Below are 15,353 nucleotides of genomic sequence, written 5' to 3'. Positions count from 1 at the left end.
CTTTCGGCTTCGTCAGAGCAGAGGGAGCCTGATTTCCACCCACCTCAAGGTGAACAAGAATTACGGCAGCAGTGGGGGACAGGGACCCGGGGGTGCTTCTTCTTTCTTGGTTATCTATTCTGTTTTGAGGGCCACACCTGGTGACGCACAGGGGTTACTCCTGGCTCTGCACTCAGGGATCACTCCTGGTGGTTTTCATTCAGGGCCATAGGGGATGCTGGGGATGGAACCCGGGTGGTCTGCGCGCTGTGTTTCCCTCCGGGCCTGGCACCTGTTCTAGCTCACGCCTGCATTCTGCTTCCTGCATCCTCCCCAGTGGCGAGGAGTCCCTGGGTGCAGACAGGGCTGCAGGCAGCGTCGGCTCGCGACACTACACAGCTGGCAGAGCATGCCATGGTCACTGTCACTGGACAGGCTGCGAATAGTCCCTTCCTTCTAGACATGGGGAAACAAAGGTCGCTCCTGGCTGGTAACCCTGGTCCTGCCCAGCGTCTGCACACACACCACTTCAAGCACGCAGGCTTCAACATGCGTGGGCCAGACAGCATCTTCACTCTGGAGCCCAGAAGCCAGAATTTCCCAGAGTACAGACTTCCGAGGGCAGCTGCACTCCCGGGGCCTCCTCAGCCTCCTCTCTCCGTTTGGGTTGGGGGTGAGGGAAGAGAAGGTCGGTGGCTATGATGCAGCTGGCAATGGACCGCGGCCATCCTGTACAACTGTAGCATGCACAACGGGGTCCATGTAAGAAATGGTCCCGGCTCCTGGCTCGTGAGGGCTGGATTAGTGGTGGATGCATGTGCTGGAAGGACTTCGGTGAAATCCTACAGCTTAGGTTAGAGAGTAATTTATATTCTGAAGAAAGCGGCAGATTTCGGAATCCCCTAGCACATTACAGGATGACTTCCCGCCAGTGGATTTAGTTATAAATCCAGTCTCTGTCCATCTCAAAGAGTTTCCAGCAAAACCATGTGATGTCAAACTCCATTCTTACACCCAGCTGAGGCCTCATGGTCTGAAGCAGTTTACAAGGCAGACCATGGCTGACAGCTTGGCATATGTTTATTTTGGCTTTGGGACCACACCCAGCAGTGATCACGGAGCTACTCCTGACTAGGTGTTTGGGGCCACTCCTGCCGGTGTTCAGGGTCCATGTGGTACCAGGGAATTAAACCTGGGTCTTGGCACGCAAAAAATGTGCTCCGTCCTATCTGTCGGCCTTATACCCTGGCACTTAAAATAAAATACACAGTACTCTTTAATAGCAATGGCATCTGTTTCATGGCACTTGTTGTAACTACAATTTTCTCACAATGCCGTTTGGTTTAAAAACTCTTAGCAGAAACATTTTACAAAGCCCCAAAATTATAGATTAAATTATACGGTACTGTGTTTACCCATGTCTCAGGAATTTAGAAGTTTTATTTTAACTGGCAATCTATGCAAGTTCACAAAATGATTTATTACGGAGCCATATGGCTCACCGAAGTGACTAAGAGATACAAAGATAGGAGGAAAAAAGATCCTAATGTGTAGAACTTTGTATCAACAAGTTGGCCATTTATGATGTGTTGGGAAATGAAACATTTAGCAATATTCTGAAACTGATAGAGGGTGGGCGCGTACAGCCTCGAGAGAGCGGTTAGAGATTCAAAGGGCGCCTAACACCTCCCACAGCCACAAGACGAGTTTCCCAGGGAGGAGACAGATAGCCATAGTTACGGAGAGACCTGTCTCTTGGAGTACTTTCCCCCTGCCCTCCCACGCAGTGCCCAGGAGGCCCGGGGCACCAGCAGGGCTCTTGGCTCAATGCATGGGTCTAAGATACGAGGCCGGGGTGCTGGACCGCTCCGGTGGTGCAGGGGCCAGAGGTTTTATTTCTCAGGCATATAAATGGTGTTTGCATTTTGAGAACTGTGTAATGTGGCTTAGTGGGAGAGGCCCTGGGCTTGATCCCCAGGTTACACCCCCCACCCCCAACACTCTCTCTCTCTCTCTCTTGAAGACATGTGCTGAGGGTAACCGTCGCTCAGGATGCTGGGGTCACAGAGACTGGCACGCCTGCAGACACTCCTACTTCTCACACCTGCCACGGGAACACTTTCTCTTTTTAAACGTATCAAGAAAGTGGCCAAACGTTTCTCAAGACGTTGAATGATGATTTAAAACCTACGCTGCTACCGAGAGCCAAACAACAACAACCCCACAATCTAAAACAGGATCGGGGAGCTGGTTCGGAGGGCTGGGTGGAGGTTCTGCATGTGGGAACCTGGGTCTAACCCCTGCACCAAAGGTCTTGAGGAAGCAGCATCGGAGCATCTCTGAGCACCGCAGGGTGTGGCCCCCAAACCTGACCCCCCTGCAGTACTAGTTTCCTTGCTGCAAAAGCCCACAGAGACCCATTTTGACACATGTGATCTGTGTGCAGTTTACTACAGAACTCCAGCAGATTTCTAGACTTCACAGACCAGTGGAACTGGTATCTCTGAATGCCGGGAAGGAAGTCTTTGTCTTCTGTCACTGGACTGCCTAACTAAAGTGACAAAAATCACGTTCCTTTTCCTTCTTGTCCTGAACCTCTGGACGCGCTCTCTGGCCCCTCGTGGGGGTTCTTCACCCTCACGCTCGTGGGCCCGACAGCCTTGCAATTGGCTCCCCTCTTCAGCTGAATTCTCAAACTGTGCTGCAAGTGGGGATTTGGGGGTGAGGTGGGGGGTCCTAGGGGTGGCCTGGGTCACATACGACCGTGCTCAGGGCTTATTTCTGGCTCTCTGCAGGGATCACCCCCAGTGGAGCTTGGAGGATTATAGTCAGAGCTGGGGATCTGAGCCGGGGTCAGGACGTTAAAGCGAGCACCTTATCTGCAGCGCTACTGCTGCTCTGGAAACACTCACAGACCCAGCGCCAGTCGTTGCCCTCCTTCGCGTGCAAGGCCTGGAGGGCGTGTGGGGCCTGAGGCCGGGGCCCCCTCGCTTGGCTGCCCTCCGCACCTAGGAGCACGGTTATTGCTTAGTCGTCTGTCTCCAAAAGTCTTCCTCCTGCTCCCTCAGCAGTCTGGGGACAGGCTCAGGAGAGACCCCACAGGTACTGGGGAGGTCCCCAGGGCAGAGCAGGGCCTGTCCCTGGCCCTCCCCTGTGCACCCCCAGCTCCCTAAGTTTTCATCCTTATGCGGTCCATTACCCTCAGAAGGTGCCACTGTGTCTTCAGCAGCCAAAGGGAGCCAGGAACCACATCGAGCGTTCCCTAAAACGGAGATTTTCTTGTATTCAGGGCCTGAGTGGCCCCGGCTTCTAGCTTTCTGCCTCCCTCCGCCGAGAGGTGGTAGGACACGGACAGTACAACTACCACTGGCCCTGGGGAACGAGCCCTCGCGGGAGCCTCCACCACCTTCCTGCCGGCCTCTCCAAAGCCCTGTGAGCCCGCGGCGTGGGTGCTGTCCTGGGTGGGAAAATCTTCCTCGACCGCCTGCCCACCGCCTTCCCGCTGAGCTCGCAGAGGACGAGGGGGGCGATGGCCTGGGACGGCTCCTACCCCCCGACCCGCCTCCATTCACTCAGCAGATAGCGACAGAGCACCAGGATCAGAGCAGACAGGAAGCCGTCCTTGGCAACAGCCACGCTCACGGGCACCCGTTCGCCTCAGCAGACCATGTCCTCTGACTTCACCCTCTTCCCTAATTGGACTTGGATCGAGCCAGAACACCCCACAGGGACTTCCCGAAGCTAAGAAATCGTCGCTCCCGTTGGACGGCCCGGCAAGCCTCCGCTTTAGGTTCGTGGCCACGAAGGCGTGGGTTCTTCGTGCTCCCCAAATTTACTGCCTATTCCACTCACATGGGAGGCTGTGCTTGGTGACACCACGGGAAGCCAGCTCTCTCGAGGGCCTCCCTTTCTGCCTGTGGAATGACGGAGGAGATGGCAATCCCGACATTTTCCAAGACTTTTTGGTTCTCTTGCCCTGTTGCTTTTATTTTTTATTTATTTATTTTTGCTTTCTGGGTCATACCTGGCGGTGCACAGGGGTTACTCCTGGATTTGCACTCATAAGCTACTCCTGGTGGTGCTCGGGGGACCATATGGGATGCTGGGGATCGAACCCGGGTTTGGCTGCATGCAAGGCAAACACCCTCCCCGCTGTGCTATCGCTCCAGGCCCATCATATTGCTTTTAAATGTGCTTGGACGTCACAGTCCCCTTCCCACGGTGCAAGCCACGTGCTCTCAGCTAACAGACGCTGTGATGAGCTATGAGGGGACTGGACACAGGTCAATGAGCATTCCAGCATCAACCATAGCACTAGCTATGTGCTGCCGGATGCTGCTTTTTTTAGGTGGTTGAACCAGAGGAGGCCGCAGCTTTTTCTTTATTTTGGACCACACCCAGCAGTGCTCAGAGATTATTGCTCCTAGCTCTGGCCTGGGGGGCTGCTCCCAACGGTGCTCGGGGGATCATGCACCTGGGCCTTCGGCGGGCAGCTCACGCTCTCTGGCCCTCTGAACCATCGCCCTTCCTGTCCTTGTCCCCACTCAGTGCTTTCTGTAATCTGAAGCCCAGGATGAGCAGAAGGTTATCTGGGTACGAGACTTCACTACTTAGACAGGTCGGAAACCTGGGAGGCAGCCTTGCCCTAGTCTGCCGATGCTGGTTTTCTGTAAGCTCTGATTATTACACATCTGCACGTACATTTCACAGCTGGGTTCAAGTTTTGGTTAGGAACTTGGGGTCTGCAGGATTAATGAGATCACCCCTTGTCAGCTCTCTGCAGGGATTTGCACCTGACACCTGGGGACGAGGCTCCCAGACACTCCCAGCCACTGGACGTGGCCAGCAAGCTGGACTCGTGGGTGCCATCTCTCACCTCGTACAACTGGCCTATGGGTCAAATGAGTCAAAGTCTGCAAAATGCCCAGGAACGAGCAGGTGCCGGGTGAGTGTCGTAAGGACCCTGCGTGGTTGCGTGTCGCCAGTTCTGACATGGCCGGGGCACACATGGGAATGCCAACGGAACGACTGGGCTTCGAGCCTATTCCCGTTCTACACAGAGGGCGCTGTGTGAGACCTGGTGCCACGGAGACAGTTTACGGCACACACGTGACAGAGACATGCCCCCCACGGTGGGGGAAGGAGCTTCCCTGTCTATGGCTGTAGAGATTCAGCCACAGGACAAAGGAGGGAGTGACGTGCAGAGCCCCGTGGACGCAGCTGGCGCAGGGACTTCCCTCTCGCTCTGTCTTTAGTTTGGATTCTGCGTGCAGATGGTTCAGGATGTGTGCTCGCGGGGGAGGTCAGAGAGGGGGAGAGAGAGGCACCCCGGCAGGCTCTGAACCAGCTTCTCAACAATGGGCTGATCCCAGCCCAGGCACAAGGTTCGAGCTCCTGTGTGCCCGTACTTCAGAGAAGCTGGGATCAAACCTGGGGGATCCTTTATCTTTCGGGGGTGTGCTATGGTCAGGGAAGGGCTATCCTGGGGTGCCAGGGCTAGCCTGGCCACCCTCTCCCCAACCTGCCAGCTCAGCCTCCTTCCATCCCCCACAATGGGAGGCTGGGGGCTGAGTGCCGCCCAGTGTGCAGACTCGACCCCTTCTCTCCGCTGCTACCTCTTGCGGGCCGCAGCCCCGAAGCCTCCCCGGCCGCCACTAACCTGGGCCTGGCGTGGGGGCGGGGCCGGCACAGGCAGCGCTTGGGCGTCACTCACCGCGCACTCGTCCAGGATCCCCGCCAGGCGTGTCCGGTGCTTCCGTCCCAGGCGCATGATCTTCTTCCACGTGTAGTAGTACTCCACACACTGGGCCACCGTCTTCGACTTCACCTAGCGGGAGAGCCACCAGCGCAGGGTGAGTGCCAGCCGGGCGATGCACGTGGGCCCACAGGCATAGGTGCCCGTGGCCTCTGCCCCTGGGCGCGGGGGAAGGCAGTGCCAGAAACAACGGTGGCGAGAAGGCTCCTTCCGGTCACTCGCCAGAAGGGAAACCGGTTCATCACGACCGTCTCTCCTCACAGGAAAGCGGCTGCCCGCTCTGGGCTGGTCTGTGACTCGACCCTCCTGACCAACCCCCTGTCACAGAGAGGCCCTGGAGATGTGTTTCAGGCTGATCCACAGAGAGGGTGATGATTACTCTTATTGTTATTATTATTCTTTTGCTTTTTGGGTCACTCCTGGCTCTGCACTCAGGAGTTACTCCTGGCGGTGCTCAGGGGACCATATGGGACCCTGGGGATCGAACTTGGATCTGGCATGTGCAAGGCAAATGCCCCATCTGCTGTCCTATCGCTCTGGTCCCTACTTTTATGATCGGGTTTGGGGGCCAGACATGGCGGTGCTTGGAGCCTACTCTTGGGTCTGTGTTCTGGGGACATTATGAGGTATCGGGGACTGAATGTGGGTGGGCCACATACAAGGATACATACATTTTATCTCTGTACTCTCTCTCTGGCCCTTTAAATTAAAAATAAAAAAGCCATAAAGCAATGTGTTTTTTATTTAACATGCTTGAATGTGCTTGGTTCTCTGACAGACTGACCTTCAAAATCTATTAATAAAAAATGTTTTTTTTTCCAGTAATTGAACAGGTATATTAGAGAAAAGATATGACAAGAGCTTAGCTTTTGCAGGAAACAAGTCTTGCCTTGTTCACCTCCCAGAAGGCAAAGGAAGAGGCATTTCATGCAATTTTCCTTTTTTTTTTTTTTGCTTTTTGGGTCACACCCGGCGATGCACAGGGGTTACTCCTGATCCTGCACTCAGGAGTTACTCCTGGCGGTGCTCAGGGGACTCTGGGATGCTGGGAATCGAACCTGTGTCGGCCACGTGCAAGGCAAACGCCCTACCCGCTGTGCTATTGCTCCAGCCCCCGCAATTTTATTTTTCAAGAAGTCATACCCAGCAGTACCCGGGCCTGAACTGAGGGTCCTGAACAAGCAAAGCATGTGCCCTACTTTTTCTTTTTTCTTTTTTTGGGGGGCGAGGGGTTGATGCACACCCGGCAGTGCTGAGGGCTTACTCCGGGTTCCAGGACCAGGGATTCCTCCTGGTGGGCTTGAGGGACCATATGGCACGTGGGGGAATAAACCTGGGTCGGCCGTGTGCAAGACAACTGCCCTACCCGTTGTATTTGTATTATCGCTCCAGCCTCTGGGGCTCTACCTCTTGAACCAAACCCTTGGCACAAGGTGGACATATTCTAAGGAGAGAAACTTGAGTTCTTAAATGCCCAAGTTCAAAGCAGCGTTCCCTACTGTGGGTCTTCTGGAGACAGGTCAAAAGTCAGCCAACTCCTTGGGGTGACACTGGGCCACCTGTGCAGGAAAGGGTTCCATCTTCAGGGCTCGTCCCCATCACAGCCACCGGGGACTTGGATTTCGACACCCGAAATCGCCCCGGGAGCAGGGAGACTAGCCCAGAGCGCGCCTGTTTCAGACCCACGAGTCCTGGCAAGCACCACCCATGAATTCATCACCAGTCACTTAGGTGTGGAGCTTTCAGGGAAGGCGGCCTGGGACACTGCAGTCCCCGGGGCAGGTGACTCAGGGGGAAGCAGGGCACGGCCAGGGCAGCCAAGAGCGGGGGGCCCCCCGGGCAAGGCCGGGCAGGATGCATCAGATCTGAAGCCTCCGCGTGAGGGCACCTACTCTGGTTCCCAGCGTTGGGCGCCTGGCCCAAGAGACATTCAGGAGTGCGATGCCCGGGATGTCCTGGAGGGTCCAGCTGTGGCCCGGGGCGCCTCTGTCCGCCTGACTTTGAAATCCTTAATGACCTTAATAACCCAGAGGGTCCCATCATTCACTGGTGCTGGTAAACACTCTGAATCGTTTTAACTCAGAGCCTAACCTGCCTCTCGGTCAATTAAAGCCGATTAGGTGTCAATTACAGCCTATCTGCTGTATCACTGTTCACACGCGGGAGAGTTCTCCTGCCAAGTACTTCCTGTGAGAAGCATCTTTCTCCTACACCACGCTGATGAGGTGGGACCACACCAGAAACTGCTCCTGGCACTGAATGATTACCCTTCATTCATTGGACACCTTATGGGATATCTGGGATTCAACCTGGGTTGGCTGCATGCCAAGAGAATGCCCGACTCACAATTCACTCTGGTCCCAGGAATCTGTTTTTCTGAAAAGAAGGCGGCAGGACATATACATTTGGGACCTTTGGGAGATGGGAAAGGCAGGGATTCCCCCTTTTCTGGTTTTTCAGGAAATCAATCCTCAGAAACACGCTAGCTCTGTTCGACATACATGAATAAGCTGTGTAGCTGTGTACATTACCAGGCAGAGGCCCAGGTTCTATTTATTCTAATCAAATGTAAAGCATGCCTTTTTAATTAAGACAAATACAAGCTATACCACTGCCATGACCAAGTAATGTATGTCCCCCTTTTCCCCACAGGCCCGATACGGGGGCCAACCCCCGCTCCCCAAAATATGCTGCACTTCAGCAGTCGGGGGGTGGAAGGACCCCCCTTCTGTGAGAGTTCTAGGCCAGCAATCTGGTATTCTCACATTCCCTGTAGGTCATCAATGTCCCCAAACCAATTTCAAGTGGGCAATGAGCAAAAAGCATGCTTACCATTTTCTGTACAAAAATAAAGTCTTTGCTGTAAGTGGCCAGTGCTTTATTAAACAACTTTCTTTCTAGGGACGTCCACTTGTCAGAACCTACAAGGAAACACACGTCATAAGAACAGCGCGCAGCTCTCCCCGCTAACACTTGGCGCTCTTGGTTCGGTTACAAGCGACAACCGTTTCGCAGCCGATAGTATCTGTAATCTGTATCAACCTGCTCTGAGCAGGAACCCACGGCAACCATCCCGTGGTGAGTGGAGCCGACTCCCCGGCCCCGAGACTCGGTGTCCCTGCCTAGGAATGGGACTGAGACTAACTGTCCCAGCCTGAGGATCTGGGGGATGGTCAAAGCAGGACACACACACACACACACACACACACACACACACACACACACACACACACACAGTCTGACTTAGGAACTAGGAAAGAGGCAGTACTGGTTTTGTTTTTGTTTCTGAGTAAGTAACCGAGATGTGTGTGCCTGCAGGCCCGTCTCTGTCCTCTGGACGCTCACCACCATCGTGAAACAAGCCAGAGCAGGCACTGCCTTCAAAGTGCAGTGATGTGAGGAGGGTCAGAGGCCAATGGCGCCAAGGAGGACCCAGCACTCGGCCTGCATGGCTTCCAAGTAGAGGAGAGCCGGGGCATTGCTGCTGATGGGCCTGCAGCCAGTCAGGCCTGAAGGATGCAGAGGTCTGCCTGGAGGTGGGAGCGGTCCCTCGGACTGGCTCACTTTGTGTGGAACTGTGCAGCCAGGAGATGTGGCTGCCTCCCCCACGGGCCTGGCTCAGCGCTCACATGATTCCTTTGGTTTGGAAAAGACGTTGAGCCCTTTTGTTTCTAGAAGTATCTCTGGGACACCTGAGTGTGCAAATGATGGCCAATGGGAAGGAAGTTGTGGGAGTCTGGAGAAGCCCTGCTGGCGAGGAGGGACGCAGGTGGCGGTGGGCTCTGGGCTTTGCGGGTTCCCATCTTACACGCTTACACTCTAGTCAACACTCCAGGCCCCACTTCCGGTTCCCAGTACACAGGGCAGAGACAGGCAAGGACGGGGTTAATCCACAAGGTCTCAGGACGCCCAGAGAACATCTAAGGCCCTCTTGGGGTATCCAGCAAAATAGGAAACAGGATGAAAGAGAGAGAGAGGGAAGAGGATCCTGAGGTGGGCAGGTCACCCCCGCTAAGCTGGAAGAGAGGCCGAGAAGCCGGCCCGGCACAGGGCCAGAACCTCAACTCTCAACTGCATCTCAGATGGGGGATTGACACATTCTGCTGATGAAAGTCCCCAACCAGGTTCTTGGGACACCCTCTACCCTCAGCCGGACCAGAGTCTGAGTTGGAATGCAGTGCGGAACAAGGGGTCCAGCTCATGCCCAGCACGTGAGGTGCTACTCCACCCTAGGGCACACCCCCGCCTCCAAGTTCCCTACCACCAGCAGGCATGACCCCAGGGCCAAAAAGGGGGGCCTGGATGACTTACCAGGACTTACTTATTGGCTGCAGACTGGGCCCTGAATTTATTTTTGTGGAAGTTTATTGGATGTTCACTTTTGGGGAGGGGCTTCCCAAGCTGTGTCCAGGGGCCTGGAAGCACTTTAGGGGATATTTAATGCATTGGGTCGGACAGTTGATGCTGGGGCCATGCATTTCCGGGGTCCACCAGGGTCGCCTTCTGGGCTACACTGGCAACGCTCAGGGGACTATGCAGTCCTGGGGACCAGACTGGGGTCCTTCAGCCTTGATCCCTGTGCTCTCTCCTGGGCCTGAAATTTCCTGAGTTTCTGAGTCTGTTTCCTTTTTCTGTGACCTGGAAGTACAGAGTCACCTGAGGTCAGTGGCATTTGTCCCCACGGAAGAGCCCTGCAGAAGCAGACTCAAGCAGCCGAGACCATCAGTGACACAGGTCAACACGGTCCCTGTCGTGTCCTTCTTATGTCTGGATAATGCCACAGCCTAACCTGCCGCTAGGACTCGCTGTCTTCTCGTCCTGAATTTCCTGTATTCCAATGACCAGGAAGTGTCCCTGGCTGCGGAGTCTCTGAGGTCTTTCCTCCTCCTCAGCTGCTGGGCTTGGACTCTGCCTCTTGGCTGGGGTCCAGGCGACCTGGCTGCTCCGGGCCCCCTCCTCCGGCTCCCCACAGCAGGCGGAGTACAGAGCCGCGGGCGCTCACCCCCCCAGCGCTCATTTGTTCTACCTGGGGGATTCCTGGCTATTGGGCTATTTCCAGCAGGGGCCCCTAACAAGACGATTAAGGCTAATTACAGAGTCTAATTAACTGGCTGAATCCGGGGCTGGAACAGTATCCAAAGGGGGGCGGTTACCCGCAGTTCTGTGTTGGTTGCCGGGAAACCGGCTCAGTTTGGAGGCGCCGTGCGGGGAACCGAGGCGGTGAGAGGCACACAGGGGCGAGGGCAAGTGCGGGCACAGGGTTTTCTGCAGGGGGCCTTTCTGTGCCCCGTTCAAGAGTTTGGAAACTTCGACGGACGCTGCTGTGATCACAGTTATCAAGGAAAACGTCTACTGGAGAAAAAGGAAGACGGTTTTCACGCTCTGCACTTCTGTACACGGCTCTCCTAAGGGGGTGGCTACAATTCGGCGATCTGCCTGGTGTGCCGGGCTGCTGGCGGAGGCCCCTCCAGAGGCAGAAGGAAGGAGGCTCCATCCTCACCCCAAAACGGGCCTGTCCACCAACCCGTCTTTGTCTTTACAAGCGTGTGTCAGACAGAGTACGAAGGAAGTCTGAACTCAGCTCCTGATGTAAGGGGCTTGGGGTCCACGCCACTGCCCTGAGCTACAACCTTATGACTGCTGCCGAATAACCTTAACCGGGCATTTCCTGCCACATCTTTTCCTATTTCTACTTTTTTTTCTTTCTGGGTCACACCCAGCAACACTCAGGGGTTCCTCCTGGCTCTGCACTCAGGAATGACTCCTGGCGGTGCTCAGGGGACCCTATGGGATGCTGGGAATCGAAGCCGGGTCGGCTGTGATGCTGGGAATCGAACCCGGGTCGACCGTGTGCAAGGCAAACGCCCTACCCGCTGTGCTATCGCTCCAGCCCCGTCTTTTCCTAGTTCTGTTTGGTTTTTTGGAGCACACCGGGAGGTGCTCAGGAGTGAGCCCCGATGGTGCTGAGGATCAAACTGGAGGTCGGCGGCACGAAAGGCAGGTGCCTTAACCCTGCTCCCCTCCAAGTTTTCTCAAGTACCTAATGCTGCTGCTTCTTCATCAGTCTGGGGTGACCTGGGGGAGGATGGAGGGAGGAGTGAGTGCAGGAGGCTCCCCTCACTCTGGAGGTGCCCCCTCACCTCTAGACCCAGTGAGAATGCGGGCGAGGTAGGAGCTGAATGTCTGCCCAGCGGCGCAACCAGCTCCCGTCACCCGTGTGCTGGTTTGAGGGGAGCACCAAGGATGCTGTAGCACTCTCATCAGCACCAGCCTCCTCCACCCGAATCTATTGCTCCAACAACTGGACTATGCATCAGTCCAGGGATTAACGACATGAATTAACGGGGCAGAGCCCTGCGTCTCCCCTGGCCTGGGCAGCAGCCCCTCAGACCTGCCCACGGGGGCTCTCCCCGCCACAGCCCCGCTCCTTTTTTCCTGTTCCTGGTGTACCACGAGGGCAGGAGAGGAGGAAAGGGAGAGGGGTGATTTTCACAGGCCTGCAGGGATGGGTCGCCAAGTCATGGACAGAACTCTCTCTTCTAACCTAACTGGGAGAGTGACCCCAACCCCAGGGCCAGGAGCCCAGGAGAGCTGACCTTGCCATGGCCAGAGAGCTGCAAGACAGTGGCCTGGGGAGGCTGCCAGCAGGGCTTGGCACCAGCCCAAGGCAGGATGGGGGGGACGGGTGAGATACATAGACATTTTGGAACCATGTGATGAATGGGGTGACGTGATAATGGGGTGATGCATACTCCCTGGCCTCCCCGTGGCCTGGAAGGAAACAAGGAGTCAGGCCTGACTTTAGAGACTTCTTGCGTTTTTGTACGTAATTTTGGAAGGTTTTCTGAGGTCCTCTTTCTGGTCACTCCTTGGAAAGGCAAATGATAGCAGCTAGCAGGAATCCCTCCCCCCCCCCCCCCCCCCCCCCCGCCTCATTTGCCTCTAAGGGTCAAAGAGATTGACCTATGCATTCAAGGAAGCAATGGGCCCCTTGCTAGCCTGGCTGGCTGGGATGGGGGCGGAAGGCAGGGTTTGAGGGGGAGAGACAGACCAAGGAAAGCCCCCAAACCTAAAATGATCAGTTTTTTTTTTGGGGGGGGGTTGTTTTTGGGCCACATACAGCAGAGTTTAGGGATTGGCCACGTGCAAGGCAAGTGCCCTACTCACTGTACTATCTTTCTGGCCCCTGATAACTAAAATTGTAGCAGAATTTGGGGGCCCTTCTAGGTTCAAGTTTCTTGTTATATTTCAGTGGTTCTGTTCGGCATTGGGGAGTGTGTGACTTCTAGTCCAGGCCAGAACGATCTAATGTTTTCTTTCTTTCTTTGAAGCTGGGCTCTTCTTAGCAGTGTTTAGGGGGCCAAGGCCAATCGTTGGTCCATCAGTGTGAGCCTGATGGTGTTTGCATCTCCAGATGTGGCGCCGTTTAGGCCTGGTGGGGCTACACTCAGCAGTGTGGTAGCCGGGACTGGATGGACCCAAGATCTTGAGCATGCAAGACAAGGCATGCACTCCATGGATTTAGGCTTCTTGCCCAGCCCCTCCGACCTTGATGTCCTAGCACATGTGAAAGGATCATACTTGGCACACTAGGAAGAACAAGAAGTTAAATCGGGGCCGAGCTCAGTGGTAGTTATGTGATTGATTACCCCAGGGGCAACGGACTCGCCTGGCTCCCCAAGGACAGGTGGCCACCTCAGATTTTCAGACAGGCTAAGGCTGGACAGGCCTCCAGGGTTTCGAGGGCAGCAGATACCCCTGGGGCTAGAAGAACTGGTCCTGCGAAGATTAGGGAGAATGCCTCCATATCATACTATCCACACCAGACTAGGCACCACACCGGAAATGATGGAGACGGTATCAAGAAATGGGCTCCCAGGGAGGGACTGCAGAGATAATAGGGTAGAACGCTTGCCCTTGCATGCGCCAGTCTAGGATCAATCCCCGGCATCCCATATGGTTCCCTAGTCCTGCAGAAGTGATCCCTGAACACGGAGCCAGGAGTAAGCCCTGGGGACTATGCCCCTCAACCCCCCAAAACAAAACAAAATGGATTCCCAGAAGTCACTGGCTAAAGGATGGATTTAACCAAAGATTGCCGTTCAGTGCTTAGCAAGTTCTTACATATCCTTGGTGCTGAGGGTGACCCCCAGACAGACCCCCTGGGCTTGCTGTGCTCACACGGCAGGGCGCCACACTATTTAGGCCCTGCCTGGCCATCAGGTCTATGGACTGCTAAGATGTTCTAGGTCCCCAAGCCCATCTAAGTCCTTTGCACCCACCGAGCCCCGTGTCAAAGAACCCACGGCATCAGAGAACCCTTCATATGACTAACAGTCAAGGGGCTGGCGGAGGAGTCAGCCCTGCTGAGACAGTGCCAAGGCAGGGTAGCGTGTGGAGACCCCCCCAAACGCACGTTTTTCCCCTCAGTGGAAGCAAAACTGCTGACTTCCCCTGTCACCTTTAAGGTCCTCTAGTCGGTTTCTCTTTCCCTTTTCTTAGGGGCTGGGGCTGGGGTGTGCTAGAGACGGGCACTGACCCTTTTCCTGGAGACACGTCGTTGAAGTCACTCTCGGAAGACGCTCGACCATCTGCGCCTGCCCGGGTGTGTGTGTGTCTACCTGCGTGTCAGTGCCACTGGTGGAACCTGTTCTGCCTCATCCTCGGGTTCCAAGATGCACGGCGCAGGGTAGCGTGTGCCTACGTCTGCCCGGGCCATCTCCTCACTGCTGGCGCTGGTTTCTGAGCCCAGCAAGCGCTCCCGAAATAACGGTCCGCTGCATGGAACGGCCAGCTACTGGTCAGCCCTGGGCTACCCCTGCTTCTCTGCTCCTTACCAAAGACAGAGAGGGGTGAACAGGGCCCCACTTGATAGGTGACGAAAATACAAAAACAAGGGAGGAGCAGGCTGGAGGGGAGGCCATGCGTGACCCCAAAGTGGGTGCTGCTGCCTCCGCACTACCCCCCCCCCTCCCGGCTGTCCCCGCCACTGCACTGCCACGCGTGCCAACGCTGTCCTCTCCAACCCAGCCCTTGGCACACCCACAGGGGCAGGAACCAAGACGGAGAAAGGCCCAATCATTGCAGGGCCCTCTGGGGCACAGCTGCAATGCGGGCGGGGTGGGCCCTGCAATTCCCCATGTCCACTCGGACAGAGCCAGAGCTACTGATGGGAAAAGCGACCCAACGTAGCCCGCCAGCGGCGCGCCCCGGCCCCTACCGGCGTAGTGGTAGCTGGCGAGGGGATGGCACTTTAACCTCACTGGCTTCCGCAGCAGCAGCATTTCCAGGGCAGCCTGTAAGCACCAGGGGAGAGAGAAGGGCAGAGTCAGTCGGGGGGCTGCACCTGCCTGGGGAGACCACCTGCCTGTGGGGGGAGGGGGCAGCACTGGCAGAATCCCGGGCTGGGGGTGGCTGGGAGGAACAGCCAAGGGGGTTCCCTCCTGCTCAGTTCCCTGTGCCAACCCTTCCCAGCTCTGGCAGCAGCAGCCAACTGCCTCCTGCCCACCGCCCTGCTTCCTGGGTGAGGGGCCCCACCTCAGTGATGGTGGGGCCTCCGCTGAACAGAGCTGCAGGCCCTGAGGAAATGAGTGGGTGACTGCAACTGTTCTAGCAGGGG

At 55.9% G+C, this 15,353-nt stretch overlaps 1 protein-coding gene across 6 annotated transcripts in view; it reads right to left on the bottom strand.

Annotated features, from left to right (window-relative positions):
- TRERF1 (transcriptional regulating factor 1) overlaps positions 1–15,353 on the bottom strand; it is a 34,609-nt gene that overhangs the window by 6,097 nt on the left and 13,159 nt on the right. For all 6 annotated transcript variants that reach the window (XM_056126122.1, XM_056126123.1, XM_056126124.1 and 3 more), the window contains 3 exons: positions 14,955–15,030; positions 8,567–8,655; positions 5,693–5,806 (listed from right to left, as the gene is read on the bottom strand). In XM_056126122.1, the coding sequence (XP_055982097.1) occupies positions 5,693–5,806; positions 8,567–8,655; positions 14,955–15,030 (279 nt within the window). The remainder of the gene's footprint in view (positions 1–5,692; positions 5,807–8,566; positions 8,656–14,954; positions 15,031–15,353) is intronic.

Source organism: Sorex fumeus, unplaced genomic scaffold, assembly GCF_029834395.1.
Source record: "Sorex fumeus unplaced genomic scaffold, SorFum_2.1 ptg000061l, whole genome shotgun sequence".
In the NCBI taxonomy this organism is placed as follows: domain Eukaryota; kingdom Metazoa; phylum Chordata; class Mammalia; order Eulipotyphla; family Soricidae; genus Sorex; species Sorex fumeus.
The sequence above is the reverse complement of the archived record's forward strand: the minus strand, read 5'-3'. Positions and strand labels throughout refer to the sequence as shown.